This window comes from Sus scrofa, chromosome 7 (assembly GCF_000003025.6).
Source record: "Sus scrofa isolate TJ Tabasco breed Duroc chromosome 7, Sscrofa11.1, whole genome shotgun sequence".
Lineage (NCBI taxonomy): Eukaryota > Metazoa > Chordata > Mammalia > Artiodactyla > Suidae > Sus > Sus scrofa.
Window position 1 is genome coordinate 77,892,541 of NC_010449.5, and position 11,755 is coordinate 77,904,295.

General features: G+C 45.2%; 1 protein-coding gene across 1 annotated transcript in view; it reads right to left on the reverse strand.

Annotated features, from left to right (window-relative positions):
- RPGRIP1 (retinitis pigmentosa GTPase regulator interacting protein 1) overlaps positions 1–11,433 on the reverse strand; it is a 90,010-nt gene extending 78,577 nt beyond the window's left edge. The window contains 1 exon segment of the mRNA XM_021100058.1: positions 11,305–11,433. Coding sequence (XP_020955717.1) covers positions 11,305–11,323 — 19 coding nt within the window. The 5' untranslated portion in view covers positions 11,324–11,433.

Genomic DNA, 11,755 nt, shown 5'->3' on the forward strand with positions numbered 1-11,755 from the left:
GGATCCTGTGTTGCTGTAGTTGTTATGTAGGCTGGCAGCTGTAGCTCCAATTCAACCCCTAGCCTGGTAACTTCCATATGCCGTGGGTACAGCCCTAAAAAGCAAAAATAAATAAATAAATAAATAAATATCTCCCAGAGGCACTGTCACTCCTGTGGTGCAGGTTCAATCCCTGTTCCCGGAACTTCCTCAAGCTGTAGATGTAGCCACAAACAACAACAACAACAAAAATCTCACAAAGATCAGCCAAGATGGCTGAGTAGAAAGACCCTGGGCTCATCTCCTTTCATAGGCACACTAAAATCACAACTATCTGCAGAACAACTACCAGGGAAAAAGAACAGAACCTACCAGAAAAGATCTCCTACAAAGGTATAAAGCAGGAACCACAAGGAGATGGGTAGGGGGCCAACTCATGGTCTTGTCAAGTCTAATATCCCCAGGCGGGTGACACACAAACTGGAGAATAATTACATTGCAGAGGTTCCCCCAAAGGAATGAGAGGTCTGAGCCCCAAGTTAGGCTCCCCAGCCCAAGGATCCTGCATTACAAAGATGAATCCCCAGAGCATTTGGCTTTGAAGGCTAGCTGAGCCTATTTACTTTCAAGAATCCCATAAGGCTGGGAGAAATAGACTTCACTTCTAATGGGTGCACACAAAATCTCACATGCTCTGGGACCCAGAGCAGAAGCAACAATTTGAGAGGAGCCTGGGTCAGCCCTACATGCTGATCTTGGAGATTCTCTGGGAGAGATAGGAGACAACTACAGGTCACCCTGGGGACACAGACACTGGCAGCAGTTTTTTTTTTTCTTTTTTTCTTTTTTAGGGCCACACCTGGCATATGGAAGTTCCCAGGCTAGGGGTTGAATTGGAGCTACAAGCTGCCAACCTACACAACAGCCACAGCAACATGGGATGAGCGGGTCTGCAATCTACATCACAGCTCACTGCAATGCTGGATTTTTTTTTTTTTTTTTTTTGTCTTTTTGCCATTTCTTGGGCCACTCCCACGGTATATGGAGGTTCCCAGGCTAGGGGTCGAATCGGAGCTATAGCCACCAGCCTATGCCAGAGCTACAGCAACGCGGGACCCAAGCCCTGTCTGCAACCTACACCACAGCTCATGGCAACACCGGATCCTTAACCCACTGAGCAAGGTCAGGAATCCAACCTGCATCCTTATGGATATCAGTCGGACTCATATCCACTGCACCACAATGGGAACTACCCCCCCCCTTTTAATGGCCACACTGGAGGCATATGGAAGTTCTTGGGCCAGGGACTGAATCTGAGCCATAGCTGTGAACTATGCCACAGCTGTAGCAACACCAGAGCCTTTAATCCACTGCACTGGCCTGGGGATCAAACCCATACCTCTGTATCGACCCAACTCACTGCAGTTGGATTCTTAGCCCTCTGCGCCATGGTGGGAACTCCTGGCAGCAGCCAGTTTTGAGAGCTCCTGCTACCATGTGGACACTGGTGCTGGCAAGTGCCGTGGCAGAATCCTTTCTCTAGCTCTTTAGCCCCACACAAAGCCTGTAGGTGCCAATGCTGGGATGCTTCGGGCAGGCAACTAACTGGGTGGGGACACAGCCCTACCCATCAGTACTCAGACTGCTTTAGGCCCAAAGCCCACAGCCCCCTCTGCACCCAGCTCTACCCATTAGTGGGCAGGCACAAATCCCAGAATCCCCTGGGCTCTAACCCTGCCTTCCAGGGAGCCTGGCTCTAGCCTCTGGACCAGCCTCACCCACCAGGGGAAAGACACCAGAAACAAGAAATCAATAATCCACAGCCTGCAGACCTGGCTGCCCACAGCAGGCCAGACCGTCCCCTGACAATCTGGGTGCTAGCTCTGCCCACTAGCATGCCAACAAAATCTAAGGGATAGGCCACACTCCATACCCAACTGTGTCAGGAACCTCCTCCCCTACCCCAGCAATCTGACATAAGTTCTGGGATCTGCACCCAGACTCCAAGCCTAAGCTTTGCCTTTCAGTAAGCCAACACTAACCCTAGGAGTTGACTTTATGCACCAGTGGGCAGGCAAAAGCCCTGGAGTCTTCCGTACTATGACTCTGCCCACCAATGAGCCAGCACTAGACCCAAGGCCCTCTGAGGTTCTGCAGTCAGCCACCTTGTGACCCAGTCCTACCAACCACTGGCCATCAGCCTCCATACAAGGCAGGGCCTGGCAACCAACCAGACCAGGGGCCAAATAAGCCTACCATACCACCCACATAGTCTGCCACAACAGAAGGACACGCACAGCCCTCACAGAGGAAAGTCTAGAGCAAATGATATATAGTTGTCTGTAGTAGAGTCAAAGGACCTTAACATACAAACAACTTTATGCGGATCAAATGGACAACCTAAGATCCTCTCTTCCCCCTTTACTTCTCAGATCCTGATCTAGTCGTTCCTTCCCTCCGCCCTTTCTTCTCCTCTCCCCTCCCTCACGCCAACCCCCCACCCCCTCCCCGCCCCGTCTTCCTTTTTCTGTGGATCTCGCCCCGCCGCCCATTCTCTCACGGTTTCTCTCCCCGGTCTCCCTCTCGGTTTCCCTCTCTCCACTCCCTCCCTCCGGGTATCCTCGGCCCCCTCACCAGTGCCCTCCCTCATTCCTCGCTCCTCTTCCCTTCAGCCCCTCACACCCCCGCAGCTCCGCAGTCGGCCTCCCGAACCAGAGCCGCCGCCTCCCGCACTCGCCGCAGGACCGGCCGACTCGGCTCCTCTGGGTTGCGCCCTCGGGGCTCGCTGGGACAGCCTCCTCCTCCTGCTCACTGCCCCTGCCGGCCGGGTCCCAGCCCTGCGCCCGAGCTCGCCGAGGGTGAGTCCTGCTCGCCTCCGCCGGAGCAGGAGCCACTTGCGCGCCGAGCCCGAGCTCAGCGCAGCGGCGGACCGCCTCGGGGTCGCTCAGCACGGCTGCGCGCTCCTGCCCCAGCGGTAACCCCGGCCTCTCGCCGGCGCCACCGCCGCCGCAGCCTGCGGGCAGCCCCCGGTCCCAGAGCCGCTGACCCTGTCCGCCGAGGGCGGGGAAGCGGCCGGAGGAGGGGCCCCCGCGGAACCTCCGGATGCGACCCTGTCGGAGGTGCTGCTCTATGCCAACAAGAAGCTGAGCCCCTAGTGGGCCAGATCTTCTCCTGCCGCCTACAGGACAACTTCTTCAGCAACGGGCGGAAAAAACGGCCGCCGCGGCTGGGCCAGATCAGCCAGAGCAAGCGTGTTGTTATTGACGATGATAGGATTGATGACGTGCTGAAAATATGACAGACAAGGCACCTCCTTGGTGTCTAACTCCCCCAAAGACTATGAGTTAAGGGAGAGCATAAGAACGAGACCCCAGGCGATAACAGCTATTGGCAAAAAAGAGTTTAAAAAGAGAAAGCACTTTGAAATTTATTACTAGACGTTCCAGTCCTGGGGCAACGTAAACGAATTCGGCTAGAAACCATGAGTTTGCGGGTTCGATCCCTGGCCTTGCTCAGTGGGTTAAGGATCCCTCGTTGCTGCGAGCTGCAGCGGAGGTCGCAGACGCGGCTCGGATCTGGCGTTGCTGTGCCTGTGGTGTAGGCCGGCAGCAACGGCTCCGATTCGACCCCTAGCCTGGGAACCTCCATATGCTGCAAGTGCAGCCCTGAAAAAAAAATTTAAAATAAAAAATGAAATTTATTACTAGCTTGCTACTCACAATGAAATCAATAAACTGTGTGTCAGCCCGGGAGACAGATGAGGCGTGAGAACGGAGAAGGTCTGGTCTCCTTTGCAAAAATAAAAATTAAAAATTTTATTAAAAATAAATAAAATGGACAACCTAGAAGAAATGGACAAATTCTGAGAAAGGTACAATCTCCCAAGACTGACCCAAGAAGGAATAGAAAATAGGAAAAGGCCAATTACCAGTAACAAAATTGAATCAGTAATTGAAAAACTCCCCCAAAACAAAAGTACAGGACCAGCTTGCTTCACAGTTAAATTCTACCAAGCATTTTAGAGAAAAGATAACATCTATCCTTCTCAAACTATTCCAAAAAAAATTGCAGAGAAGAGTGCTTCCAAACTCATTCTACAAGGCCAGGGAAACCCTGATACCAAAACCAGACAAAGATATCACAAAAAAAAGAAAATTACAAGGCCAATGTCTCTGATGAATATAGATGCCAAATCCCCAAAAAAATATTAGCAAACTGAATCCAACAATATAGTAAGAGAATCATAGGAGTTTCCAGGTGGCGCCATGGTTTAAGGACCCAGAATGGTCACCACTGTCGCTCAAGTCACTGATGTGGTAAGTGCTCGATCCCTGGCTCAGGAACTTCCACATGCTATGGATGTGGACAAATAAATAACAATTTTTAAAAATAAAAGGATCATGGAGTTCCTATTTTGGCTCAGTGGTAATGAACCAGACTAGTATCCATGTGGAAATGGGTTTGATCCCTGGCCTCACTCAGTAGGTTAAGGATCTGGCATTCAGCTCTGTTCCTGCATTGCTGTGGCTTTGGCATAGGCAAGAGGCTACAGCTCTGATTCAACCCCTACCTAGCTTGGGAACTTCCAAATGCCACAGGTGTGGTCCTAAAAAGACAAAAAAAAGGGGGGGGGATCATACATCGTGACTGATAGGGATAATGTAGGTACAGGTAGTTGTAGAAGTCCCAGTAGGGGATCATAGATAAAGAGGGAAACCTGGGGGATGTTGGGAGACCACTGTAGTAGGTTCAGGAAAGCCATTAGAACAAGGCAGGCTTGCTTGACTAGTGGAGGTGTGAGAATTGCCTCAGGTCATTGGTGGGGGGATGGGATGAGGCCTGTATTCAGACTCAGCTCAAAAGCAAGAGTTTGAGGATCTTCCTTCAGCTGATTTGAATACACACCTTACCAGGATACTAAGGAGGAGCTACTACTCCCAGAAAGGAAGAGGTGGGCCTTTCCAGCCCCCACTCCCCTTGGATGATAAAACTGTGGCCCACCAGATCCTTTGGGCAGAGCTTCCTTGCCTGCCTGCTTGCATCTCTCACAAGCGTCCTATCCTAATAAATCTGTTTTTTGCCTATCACTGTGTCTCTCACTGAATTTCTTCTTCGTGGAGGCATAAAGAACCTGAATCTGGAGTTCCCATTGTGGCTTAGGGGTTAATGAATCCAACTAGGAACCATGAGGTTGCGGGTTCTATCCCTGGCCTCACTCAGTGGGTTAAGGATCTGGCGTTGCCATGAGCTGTGGTGTAGGTCGAAGAACCAGCTCGGATCCCAAGTTGCTGTGGCTCTGGAGTAGGCCGGCAGCTACAGCTCCAATTAGATCCCTAGCCTGGGAACCTCCGTATGCTGCAGGAGCAGCCCAAGAAATGGCAAAAAGACAAAACAAACAAACAAACAAACAAAACCACCTGAATCTTAGTGAGTCCAAGCACAGGGTGAGTAATTTGAATTTAAAACCATGGGTTTAAGTCCCAATCTGGCTTTAGGTTGGGTTTGAGTCCCAGTATGTGTTTCAAGTCCCAATCTATGTTCTGGTTAGGTTCAGGCCATTAGTGCTGTCAGTTTCATGAACAAGCGGGAATTATGCCCATTTTTAATATCCACAGATCAATCAATGGAGACATCACATTAACAAGTGGAAGAATAAAAACCATATTATCGTCTCAATTATCAAATCAAGAAAAAACTTTTGAGAAAATTCGAAATTCATTTATGACAAAAATTCTTCAGAAAGTGGGCAGAGAGTTCCCTTCATGACTCAGTGATTAATGAATCTGACTAGGATCCATGAGGACGTTGAATCCAACTAGGATCCATGAGGACATGGGTTTGATCCCTGGCCTTGCTCAGGGGGTTAAGGATCTGGTATTGCTGTGAGCTGTGGTGTAAGTTGCAGACATGGCTTGGATCCTGCATTGCTGTGGTGCAGGCCGGCAGCTGAAGCTCCGATTTGACCCCTAGCCTGGGAACTTCCATGTGCCACAGGTTCGGCCATTAAGGAAAAAAAGGCAGGAAAAAAAAAAAAGGAGGCAGAGAGTAGGCATAGAGGAAATGAACCTCTACATAAAAAAAGGCTATATATGACCAACCCAGAGTAACACCGCACTCAAAGGTGAAAAGCTGAAAGAATTTCTTCTAAGGTCAGGAGCAAGACCAAGATGCCCACTCTCACCACTTTTATTCAACACAGTTTTGCAAATCCTAGCCATAGCAATCAGACCTCCCCCCAAAAAAAATTTAAAAATTCAAAATTGGATGAGACAAAGTAAAATTGTCACTGTGCAAATGACAAGACACTATACATAGAAAATCCTAAAGATGCCATCAAAAATCTAGACGAGCTCATCAATGAATCTAATAAAGTTGCAGGATATAAAATTAATATTTAGAAATCTGTTGCATATCTATACACTAATAAAAATTATCAGAAAAAAGAAATTAAGGAAACAATCCCATTAACCATTGCATCAAAAAGAATAAAATATCTAGGAATAAACATGACTAAGGAGGTAAAAGACCTGTACTCCAAAAACTGTAAGATACTGATGAAAGAAACTGAAGATAGTACAAATAAATGGAAAAATACACAGTGTTTATGGACTGAAAGAATTTTTTTTTTTTTTTTGTCTTTTCAGGGCTGTACCTGTGGCATATGGAAGTTTCCAGCCTAGGGGTCTAGCTGCAGCTCCTGACCCACAGCCAGAGCAACACGGGGCCTGAGCCAAGTATGTGACTGACACCAGAGTTCCCGGCAATGCCAGATCCTTAACCCACTGAGCGAGGCCAGGAATCAAACCCATGTCCTCATGGATACTAGTCAGGTTCGTTACCACTGAGCCACAACAGGAACCCAAAGAATTAATATTTTTAAAGTGACCTTACTACTCAAGGCAATCTACAGAGTCAATGCAGTCCTCATCAGAATACCAAGGGCAGATTTCCTGTTGTGGCTCAGCAGGTTATGAACCCAACTAGTAATCATGAGGGACAGGTTTGATCCCTGGCCTTGCTCAGTGGGTTAAGGATCTGGCATTGCCATGAGCTGTGGTGTAGGTCACAGATGCAGCTCCAATTTCATGTTGCTGTTGCTGTGGCTATGGTGTAGGCCAGCAGCTGTAGCTCCAAGTTAACCCCTAGCCTGGGAAATTCCATATGATGCACGTGCAGGCCTAAAAAGCAAAAAATTTAAAAAGAATCAATGGTATTCCTATCTAATAGCAATGAACAATCTGAATAAGAAACAATTAAGAAAGTTAAACAATTAAGAAAATAATTCCATTTACAATAGCATCAAAAAATAAAATACAGGTGTTTCCATTATGGCTCAGTGGAAACGAATCTAACTAGTATCCATCCCCAGCCTCGCTCAGTGGGTTAAGGATCTGGCATTGCCGTGAGCTGTGGTGTATGTATCGGATGAGGCTCTATCCTGCATTGCTTTGGCTATGGTGTAGGCCGGCAGCTGTAGCTCCAATTTGACCTCTAGCCTGGGACCTTCCATATGCTGTGGGCATGGCCCTAAAAAGACAAAAAATAAAATAAAATACGTAAGAATAAACTTAACAAATTATCAAACTTGCACACTAAAAGTTATTAAATATCACTGAAAGCAATTTTTTTAATGTTTAAATAGACACCCCAAGTTCATGGATTTGAAGACTTAATATTGATAAAACAGCAATATTTCCAAAATTCATGTTCAGAGTCAAAGAAATCTCTATCAAAATGCCAGTTGGGAGTTCCCGTCGTGGCGAAGTGGTTGATAAATCCGACTAGGAACAATGAGGTTGCGGGTTCGATCCCTGGCCTTGTTCAGTGGGTTAAGGATCCAGCATTACCATGAGCTGTGGTGTAGGTTTCGGACGCGGCTCAGATCCCAAGTTGCTGTGGCTCTGGCGTAGACTAGGGGCTACGGCTCCAACTGGACCCCTAGCCTGGGAATCTCCATATGCCGTGGGAGCGGTCCTAGAAAAGGCAAAAAGACAAAAAAAAAAAAAATTCCAGTTGGTTTTTTTGTGCAGATATTGACATTCTGATCCTAAAGTTTATTTATTTATTTATTTATTTATTTATTTAGTGTTTTTGCTATTTCTTGGGCCGCTCCTGCAGCATATGGAGGTTCCCAGGCTAGGGGTCGAATCGGAGCTATAGCCGCCGGCCTACGCCAGAGCCACAGCAACGCGGGATCCGAGCCGCGTCTGCAACCTACACCACAGCTCACGGCAACGCTGGATCCTTAACCCACTGAACAAGGCCAGGGATAGAACCTGCAACCTCATGGTTCCTAGTCGGATTCGTTAACCACTGCGCCACGACGGGAACTCCTGATCCTAAAGTTTAGATAGAAACACAAGGGATCTAGAATAGCTAAAATAATATTGAAAAATAACAAAGTTGAAGAACTAACACATCTTGATTTCAACTTACTGCAAAGCTAAAATAATCCATGGTATTGGCATAGGATAGGCATGTAGATAAGTGGAATAGAATTGAGAGTCCAGAAATAAACCATTACATGTACAGCTAATTGATTTTTGACAAGTGTGCCAAGGAAATTTGATAGAGAATGAATAAATTTTTTCAACAAGTGGTACTGGGACAATTGGAAAGACACATGCAAAAGAGTGAAGTTGGATCCCTACCCCATGTCTTATTAACTTAAAATGGATCACAGACCTAATTGTAAGAGCTAAAACTATAAAATTCTTTTTTTTTTTTTTCTTTTTTGGCCACACCCGCAACATATGGAAGTTCCTAGGCCACAAGTCCAAGCCACAACTGTCTGTGACCCATGCCATAGCTGTGGCAATGCTGGATCCTTAACCCACTGCGCCCAGGTGGGGATCAAATCCATGCTGCCTCAGAGACAACATTGCATTCCTAGCCTTCCAAGTTACAGCAGGAAATCCATTAAACTATAAAATTCTTAGAAGATATAGAAGAAAATCTTTGTGACATTGGTCCATGCAATATTAGATATGACACTATGAAGTTAGATATGGAATCAAAACACAAATGACAAAAGAAAAAATAAATAAATCAGACTTCATCAAAATTTTTCTGCTTCAAACGTCACTATCAAGAAAGTGAGGAGTTCCCGTCATGGCACAGTGGTTAACGAATCCGACTAGGAACCATGAGGTTGCGGGTTCGGTCCCTGCCCTTGCTAAGTGGGTTAATGATCCGGCGTTGCCGTGAGCTGTGGTGTAGGTTGCAGACGCGGCTCGGATCCCGCGTTGCTGTGGCTCTGGTGTAGGCTGGTGGCTACAGCTCCGATTCAACCCCTAGCCTGGGAACCTCCATATGCCGAGGGAGCGGCCCAAGAAATAGCAACAACAACAACAACAACAACAAAACAACAACAAAAAAAAGACAAAAGACAAAAAAAAAAAAAAAAGAAAGTGAAAAGACAACAGAAATGGGAAAATATCTGCAAGTTATATATCTGTTAAGAGTTGTGTATTGGAAATTCGCAAAAAACTCAATTAAAAAATGAGCAGGAGCGGCCCAAGAAATAGCAAAAAGACAAAAAAAAAAATAAAAAAATAAAAAATGAGCAAAGGATCTGAGGAGACATTTTTTCCAGTGAAGATGTACAAATGGCTAATAAACACACCAAAGGTGTCCAACCTGATTATTCATTAGGTAAATGCAAGTCAAAACCACACACACACACACACACACACAAAGAATAAATTTAAAAAAGAACATGAGATACTGCCTCAATAACAACTTTCCTTCTTTTGCTTTTTGGGGCTGCACCCAGTGGCATACAGAGGTTTCCAGGCTAGGAGTCGAATTGGTGCTACAGCTGCCAGCCTATGCCACAGCCACAGCAACACCAGATCCGAGCCATGTCTGGAACCTACACCACAGCTCATGGCAACACCGGATCCTTAACCCACTGAGCAAGGCCAGGGATCGAACCTGCAACCTCATGGTTCCTAGTTGGATTCCTTTCCACTGAGCCACTATGGGAACTCCTCCATAACAACTGTTGATGAGGGTATGAAGAAACTGGAACTCTTACACATTGTTAGTAGAAATGTAAAAGTGTGCAACTGCTTTCCAAAATAGTTTGGCAGTTCCTCAAAATAACACAGAGTTACCACATGACCCAGCAATTCCCCTTCTAGGTGTATACCTAAGAGAAACGATACATCCACACAAAAACTTGTACATGAATGTTCATACCAGCAGTATTCATAATAGCCCAAAAGAGAAAACAACTTAAATGTCCATCAATTGGTGAGTGTACAAACAAAATGTGGTATTATTATTATTATTGCTTTTTTTTTTTTTTTTTTTTAAGGGTTGCACCCAAGGCATATGGAAGTTCCTAGGGGTTGAATCCGAGCTGTAGCCACTGGCCTACACCACAACCACAGCAATCCCAGATCTGAGTCTGTGATTTACACCAAAACTCACAGCAATGCCAGATCCTTAATTCACTGATTGAGGCCAAGGATTGAACCTGCATCCTCATGGATCCTAGTTGGGTTCGTTAAGCACTGAGCCATGAAGGGAAATCCCACAAATATCTTGAATGTTGTATTAATGACTGGCTTGTAGTTCTTTATAATTTTATACAAAAAAATTAAAATTCTTTATTTGATATAAAGAAAATAAATTATTTCAGTATATGATTACATATCAATGTATATTCATTATCTGATCAATGAACATTTATGTTGTTTCCATTTTCTGCTCTTATGAACATTGCTGCTATGAACATTCTGGTGTATGTCTCCTGGTACACACATGCAAAAAATCTCTGAAAATATTATACCCAGAAGTAAAGATGCATGTTCCACTTTACTAGATAATGCCAAGTTTTTTCCAAAGTGATTGCAACATTTATACATCTGTGGGCAGTGCATAAAGTGTCCTATCTTTGAAATAAAGCTTACAAAGGGGGAATTAAGTGAAAATAGAATTAATAGTAGGTATGAATAGGACTGATGAGTGGGAGAGTATGAACAAAGTAATAAAAATATCTTAAGGTGAGTGTGGAAAAAGCACTAGCAGGGCCTCACCCTTTCCTTTTAAATTGCCTACCTCTGCTTAGTGACAGTGAGGGCTAATCACATGGACAGATGAATGAGACCCACTCATTTGTTCTTGGCTTTTGCTGTGGTGTTTGTGGTGGTGGCATTTAGCTTCATCTCCTAAACCCATACAGTAAAAAATTTACTATAATATATGACTAAAACATTGAGAAGATTGAAGAAAAGAGCTGAGAGTAGAGCAGTGAAGGCTAGCAAGATACCCCACGATAACAGACTGAGAATTGTTTTCATTCTAAAAGGACTTTACCTTTCGATGCTGGTACCATCAGAGGTATCGAGTCTAGGTCTCTAACAGGTCCTTTAATGTATTGTCCACTGGAACATGAGATGTCATATCATCTCTCAAGCTGTGAGAGGTCCCACAGGACACTAAAATAAAGGAAAAGTTCAGCAAATTACATGCAACACTGGGATGCCTTCTGCAGGCTGTACTTAAAGTTACAGCAGGAATTTCTCAACACTTCTGTGATGGTATATGACATGTCAATCTTTTTTTTTGTAGTGGTGTGGATCATTCTATACTAAAGGGTAAGACCAAGCATTCGGTAATAATGACATCACTTATTCAAAATGAAATCAACTTTCTGATTATTGCATCGATGCTTATCATTTTGCACTATTTTTTTTTAAATACTGACATGGCCATATTCTGCTTTGTAAGTTAAATAACTGGGGAAATCCTATCTACAGAGTTACCT